This window comes from Solea senegalensis, unplaced genomic scaffold (assembly GCF_019176455.1).
Source record: "Solea senegalensis isolate Sse05_10M unplaced genomic scaffold, IFAPA_SoseM_1 scf7180000015851, whole genome shotgun sequence".
NCBI classification, from domain to species: domain Eukaryota; kingdom Metazoa; phylum Chordata; class Actinopteri; order Pleuronectiformes; family Soleidae; genus Solea; species Solea senegalensis.
The window spans coordinates 47,501-54,823 of NW_025321479.1; the positions used below are offsets into that span (position 1 = coordinate 47,501).

Sequence of the window (7,323 nt, forward strand, 5' to 3'; positions counted from 1 at the left end):
CCGCCCCCTCCTCGTTGACCCCTAAAGTTTGAGGCTGTGGACAGAAAAGCTATTTTATTTTTTTTTCCTCCTTTTTTCAATTTCTGTATTAATATTATTGATATAATGTTATTATGATGTTTTTTTTGGAACCTAAATAAAAAAATCCAATAAAAAGTTTTTGGTTTTATTGGCAAAATTGTCTGTCATTAAATCTTAATTTTAATCTGAAGTAGTATTACTGGCCTTTCGTTGAAGCTGCCATTTCCTATTTGTTTATAACTTTGACTGACGTGTGTCGTCCGCCAATCAAAATGTGATATCATAGTGACAGAACACCCCAGGCCCAGCGATGTGTCTGGCGCTGCCCCCAGTGATGTCATCAACGACGTTTGAACCTTTGGCGGGTTTTGAAGTAAACTATGATCACTGCATTAACACCACTGATCCATCATGTGTCTGATTCACTTTTCACGACGATCGTTTGGAGAAAAGAAGGAAATGATTTTAAGAGGAAGACCTACACCCAAGAGGTACATCATTTACGGTAGTTTGAGTGTTAATGATACATTTATAACATGTTTTAGAAGTGGTGAGGACAAAACTGTTGATCATAAATAGTGCCGGGGACGTGTTCCGTCGTGTAGCTGACGCCTATGCTTATGTGGAAGCTTGTTTTTGTGTCATATAGTGGTTTGTGAAACTGTGTTTGCTGAGTGACACTGCACAGCCCACGACCCTCTGGTGGAGGATAAAGTGGTAGATGATGGATGGATATATATATATATATAGATAGATATATATATATACATATATACATTATATATATAGATATATATATATGTGTGTATATATATATGTGTATATATATGTATATATATATATATACACATATATGTGTGTATATATGTATATATATATATACACATATATATGTGTGTATATATATATATGTGTGTGTATATATATATATATATATATACATAGACATACATATATTACAAAAAATATATAAATATGAAATTAAAAAACGAGTTAAAACTTAAACGTTTCTAATAACAAAAAAGCATAATTTGGCCGAATAAATGTTTAAATTATAATCAAATTAACAACAAAACAGTTTTTAGTTTTTCTGACATTTATTGCAATGATTTTTATGAAAAATCTTTCTAAATCAACACAAACACAACATTTCTCTTGCATTCATGCATTTATTTGAGCTCAGGCTTTAATCTGAATAATCTTTTTTAACTTAAAACTTTTACAATAATCATGCTTTAATTTGTTAAATAAATAACTCACTCTTTACTCTCAGTTAAGAAAAAATCTTTTATACACAAGAAATTCATTCATTTCACCTCAAAACAACACGTTTACATTTAAACAACAAAAATGATTAAAGTTAAAATCGCGGTCAAATCATCTTCACGTTTTGGTGAAAATTATTTTTTTTTCTTCATTATAACACAAAATTAACTCATTTTAACGTGAACATTTTTCGCATTATTACGTGATTTTCATTCGTTTCTTAGTTTTTAAAATGACAGCAAATTAGATAAATTAATAAAACAATCGGAGGAAAAAAAACTTTCTGTCAAATTTAAACGTGGAATTTTATGACCAAGCAGTTCCACTACTGAACACCAGGGGGCGGCAGAAACAATGATGTGAGTCAAAAACATTTAAACAAAAATGATCATTTTCATTATTCAATCAAATCAATATCAAATCATTAATGTGTGACTTCTGTTTTCTTCCTCTTCTAAATTTTACGCTGAATTTGACACAAACACATTTTTTTACAGAACAAAGTAACGTTAAGTTTTGTGTGAAGATTTTCAGTTTGTGTTCGTTGCTGAAGAAGAAGAAGAAGCTCAGTAGAAGAAATACACTGAGGAGAGAAGAAGAAGAAAGTATGAAAATCAACTGACAAATCTTAAATTCATTTAAATGTTCCTGTTTCCTTAAATTAATGCAAATCACAAAACTGATTATGATTTTTTTTTTCTGGGTCAGTTTTTGTGAGATTTTTTTTTTCTTATAACAAGAAAATGTGAATCACTTGAAGATTTGTCCTAAATGTAGTTTCCAGTAAATACATCAAATGAGAAGTTGAAGCTTATTTTCTCACAGTGGAGTCGCCCCCTAGTGGCTATTCTCCATATTGTTACTGTATTTTTGTGTAATATTTGACTGCAGTACTGCGATACTTACAGAAGATGACGCCAAAGCATATAACACCTATAACTGCCATGATGATCATCATCTGAAAAACAAACAGATTAAATAAATAATAACATCTGTAAATAAACAGATAAGGTTTTATATCTGTATAAAATCTGTTTATAATTTTTTATTAATTATTACCATTTTACATAAACACATGTGAACTGAACTGATACATTCAAATCTGTAATCTGGATTATATCTGGGTGAAATTCATATTGACGGTAGAGTGTGTGATCCTGCAAACACACATGTTCAGGTTTAATTGACGATTTTGCCCATTAGAAATAGATGAGGATTTCTGGGACGTTTGATCACAGTTTGTCGTTCTTACCAAACTTGAATGGAAACATACCCATCACAAAACATTCAGAGTGATCTGTCCAACAACAACAACAACAACAACAACAACAACAACAACAACAACAAAAGACTGTAGACAGGAAGGACATGTGTGTGTGTGTGTGTGTAAATCCTCATGATGACGTTAAAGCTGCTGACAAACAGGAAATCACTTTATCTCTGACTGCGGAGGGTGAGAGAGATTAACAAGAACAAGGGGTTAGAGAGAGAGACAGTGAGACACACACACACACACACACACACACACAGTGTAGGAAGTTTGGATTAAAAGTAAAAAAGTAAAAAGTAAAAATCAGTGAGTGTCTGTTTATGTGTCATTGTGAGGACCACTGTTCAGGACCTTCATTGTGAGGACACTGTCCTCACTTCTTCAGAGACATGTTGGACGAGTTTAAATCAGACTTTGATTCAAATTCCTCTGTGTTCATGTTGTTGCCTCGAAACCCAACCAAACACGATAAAATACAGCTTTTATTGACCTAACTGCCCCCTACTGGTGTCTACTGAAGATGCAGGCAACTATTTTACAGTGAATATTAGAGGCTTGAAAATGGATGATAGGTCCTCACTCCAAGGACCTCCAAGTACAGATGTGCACACCAGTGTGTGTGTGTGTGTGTGTGTATTGAGGGTGGGTGGAGTTATATCACAAATCACAGCAGGCTCCTTAATCCCCAACTGTCACTGTAATCCAGATTGGGATCTCTCTCTCTCTCTCTCTCTCCCTATTTTTGTGAGCAGTAGCTTCTGATTGGACATGGAATGGCTTTGTCTGTCCACTGGATGGATGGATGGAGACTGATGCATCATGGGAAAAAAGGCATGCTGACCTTGCAGTTTTTCCACCAGTACTTGTTCTTGAGTTTGGCGGCGCTGCTCTCGAACTGGGAGGCGCCGGCCTGCAGGGCGTCGGCGCGGTCGTCCAGCTCCGACAGCTTCTGGTCTCGCTCCAGGACTTTGTCTACGTTGACTCGCATGATGTCCACCACCTGAGGGACAAGGTCGGTGACATCTCCGGAAATGTTAAAAACAAAAGAAAGAGATTTGGAGGTAAGTTTTTAGTCTCCGTCCTCACCTCGTCCACCTGCGCCTGCGTCTGCTGCAGTCGTCTGTTGCTGGTCAGGTTTGGGGGCGGAGCTGGACTGCCCTCGCCGTCCGGACCTCCAGGTGCTCCTGGTGTATCTGGAGTTGACCTGCAGGACCAGAGGTGATTCGTGAGAAACACGTAAAGAAGGTGTGGTTCAATCCCGGGTTTCGGCAGGTTTTGGTAAACAAAGGTGACAGATCCTTCTGTCCATAAATCAAATACATTGAGTTTATACCAAACTAATGTTAATGTTCTGAATGGGATGGAATCTCTCGTAAGCACTTCCCGATCATACCTGTGTGATATGAACCTTGAATTGAATTATTCTAGGAAAAAAAATAAACACCAAAAAATGTGAAAACAGACCCGGGAAAAAAACATTTTTTCATAAAATGGTAAAATCAAAGTAGTGAATGTATCATCAGTCATTTTTACTTTAAGTTACTCCAGAGCGTCCCCTAAAGGAAGTGTGTGGTAGTGCATGTCCTGTGCTGAAATAGCTCAAGTTTCCTGAGTTTCCTGTTTCAATCCTGTGTTTTGGGAGCAGGAGTGAAAGCTCACTGACCAAAACCTTTCTTTAAATAAATCATACACCAACTTTTATATATATATATATATATATATATATATATATATATATATATATATATACATATATATATATATATATATATATATGTATATACACACATTTATATATGTATGCACTGGGATGGAATTAATCGTTAGTGCTTCCCAAACATACATTTGCAATTTAAAAATATATGAACCTTGAACTGAATTGTTCTACTACTGCGACTTTTAATTTGTTAGTATTTCATTCTACTTCTATTTAACTTAATTCTTAAATGATATTTTAACATTTAAGTCCTGTTTTTTATGTAGCATTTTTACACTGTATTACTGACTGAATCTTTTATTTTATTGTAAGTTTGTTATTTTTTACTTATTTTTCTTTATTCTAATATAGTATTTTGTAGTATTATTTTAAATGTATTTGTAATTAGAGGTTTTTTTTACATGTAGCATTACTACTTACTAATTAATTACTAACCATTATGACAAATCCTTCTTTTAGAAATACAAATATATTATAAAATATATCATATAAAAATATAAAAAGCAGGATGTTTTATTTGTAACAGAATAATTAGTGTTGCTCATTTGTTACGTACATTAACGTAACGTTGCTCCTTATACTTATCACATTGCAGTACAGCTACAATAAATCCTACCTTTTTGTATTTTTCACATGTTAATATTTGTACTTTCTGTTACACTTTGTAGAAAATTGTACATTTTGTTGTCGCTACTTTTGATTTTACTCAAACGTCAGAGAACTTTGTGTCATTTGGCAGCGACTTAACGAAACTGAAGCGGCTCGAATAATAAACAGCAAAATTTAATTTCAATAATAGAAACATGACTCATCTCACTTTGGCCTCACACACACACACACACACACTCACACACACACACACACACACACACACACACACACACACACAGTGACAGATTAGTGCAGCAGCAGTAAAGGTTTGGATTTGTGTGACAGAGATAAACATCAAACTGTTCCCCTCCCCCACAACAGCACATTCGTCAAATTAAATCTGTTTTAAAATGTATAAAAAAGACAATGTTACTGTTTGAATGTCTTTATTCTTGAGCTGAATAAAGCGTGTACATTAACGTCACGTCATTAACGGTCTGTTCCTGAGTCTGATTTTCAAACACAAACACTCACAAGTTCCATTTGTGAGATTAAAAAACAATGAATGAAAACAAACAAATATGGAGTCAAATGTAACGCGAGTTGTTTGAAAGCAGGAAATGAACGACGAGTTACATCAATTTTTTAAAAAAGGTTTGTACGTCAAAAATATAAGTACTTACATGTCAGCGGCGTCAGGAGGATGAGATCATCTGAATCGCAGAGAGAGAGGATGAGATAATCTGAGTCACAGAGAGAGAGCGAAAGAGAGAGAGAGGATGAGATAATCTGAGTCACAGAGAGCGAGAGAGGTGTGTGTGTGTGTGTGTGTGAGAGACTGTGATTGAATATAAATGAAGCACGATGACTTGAGTCTTTTCTCAAAGATTTTAACTTTTAAAATATCACAAAATTATATGTATTTGACATATTTGACATACTTTATTAATGAAGTACTATGAGTACTATTGAAAGTTTATGACATTTAAAAATGAAAAAAATATGGTTTAATGCTTTGATACTTTATTACATTTCACAATTTTTATCTGATGACTCTTTTTTTGTATGTTTATATAATTGAACAGATTTTTTTTAAAAAACTTTCATTCCTTTTTTTTTCCTTTTTTCAATCCAAAATTTGGATGACATACCGATGACTTTTTTGTCAAAATGTGGTTGACAAATGAAAGTATGACCTTTTTGGTCAAAATGTAGACGACATACTAACCGATGACTTTTTTGTCAAAAATTTGGACGCCAAACGAAGCTATGACTTTTTGGTCAAAATTTAGACGACATACTAAAGTCTGACTTTTTCGTCAAAATTTGGACGACATACTTTTGTCAAAATTTGGACGCCATAGCGATGACTTTTTTGTCAAAATGTGGTTGACAAATGAAAGTATGACCTTTTTGGTCAAAATTTAGACATACTAACCAATGACTTTTCTGTCAAAAATTTGGATGACAAACGAAGCTATGACTTTTTTGTCAAAATTTGGACGTCATATTAACCAATGACTTTTTTGTCAAAATTTTGTTGACAAACTTAAGTATGACTTTTTTGGTCAAAATGTAGACGACATACTAACCGATTACTTTTTTGTCAAATATTTGGACAACAAACGAAGCTATGACTTTTTTGTCAAAATTTAGACGCCATACCGATGACTTTTTTGTCAAAATGTGGTTGACAAATGAAAGTATGACCTTTTTGGTCAAAATTTAGACATACTAACCAATGACTTTTCTGTCAAAAATTTGGACGCCAAACAAAGCTATGACTTTTTTGTCAAAATTTGGACGTCATATTAACCAATGACTTTTTTGTCAAAATTTTGTTGACAAACTTAAGTATGACTTTTTTGGTCAAAATGTAGACGACATACTAACCGATTACTTTTTTGTCAAATATTTGGACGACAAACGAAGCTATGACTTTTTTGTCAAAATTTAGACGACATACTAAAGTCTGACTTTTTCATCAAAATTTGGACGACATACTTTTGTCAAAATTTGGACGACATACCGATGACTTTTTTGTCAAAATGTGGTTGACAAATGAAAGTATGACCTTTTTGGTCAAAATTTAGACGACATACTAACCGATGACTTTTTTGTCAAAAATTTGGACGCCAAACGAAGCTATGACTTTTTGGTCAAAATTTAGACAACATACTAAAGTCTGACTTTTTCATCAAAATTTGGACGACATACTTTTGTCAAAATTTGGACGCCATAGCGATGACTTTTTTGTCAAAATGTGGTTGACAAATGAAAGTATGACCTTTTTGGTCAAAATTTAGACATACTAACCAATGACTTTTCTGTCAAAAATTTGGACGCCAAACAAAGCTATGACTTTTTTGTCAAAATTTGGACGTCATATTAACCAATGACTTTTTTGTCAAAATTTTGTTGACAAACTTAAGTATGACTTTTTTGGTCAAAATGTAGA

The 7,323-nt window shown here is 33.6% G+C and overlaps 2 protein-coding genes across 3 annotated transcripts in view; one reads left to right on the forward strand and one right to left on the reverse strand.

Moving 5' to 3' along the window:
- chd4a (chromodomain helicase DNA binding protein 4a) overlaps positions 1 to 156 on the forward strand; it is a 25,118-nt gene extending 24,962 nt beyond the window's left edge. Inside the window, exon 41 of one of the 2 annotated variants that reach the window (XM_044017803.1) lies at positions 1 to 156. This exon is cut by the window's left edge and continues 178 nt beyond it. The gene's annotated coding sequence lies outside the window, so the exon portion shown is untranslated. The other variant, XM_044017804.1, reaches the window with a different exon arrangement.
- A 1,014-nt stretch (positions 157 to 1,170) lies between these two features.
- Positions 1,171 to 5,613, reverse strand: LOC122762619 (vesicle-associated membrane protein 2-like). Its single transcript, XM_044017805.1, has 5 exons — positions 5,549 to 5,613; positions 3,644 to 3,761; positions 3,399 to 3,557; positions 2,194 to 2,245; positions 1,171 to 1,870 (listed from the first exon to the last, which is right to left on the reverse strand). Coding segments are annotated over exons 1-5 (348 nt in total). The 5' UTR covers positions 5,551 to 5,613; the 3' UTR covers positions 1,171 to 1,853.
- Positions 5,614 to 7,323: the final 1,710 nt, after the last annotated feature.

What these genes read in the sequence shown, in the direction of transcription:
- LOC122762619 (XM_044017805.1), bottom strand. An exon ending in CGCAGGCGCAGGTGGACGAG is followed by an intron (nt 3,558 to 3,643) that starts GTGAGGACGGAG and finishes CTTGTCCCTCAG; the next exon opens with GTGGTGGACATCATGCGAGT. An exon ending in ACTGGTGGAAAAACTGCAAG is followed by an intron (nt 2,246 to 3,398) that starts GTCAGCATGCCT and finishes TTTGTTTTTCAG; the next exon opens with ATGATGATCATCATGGCAGT.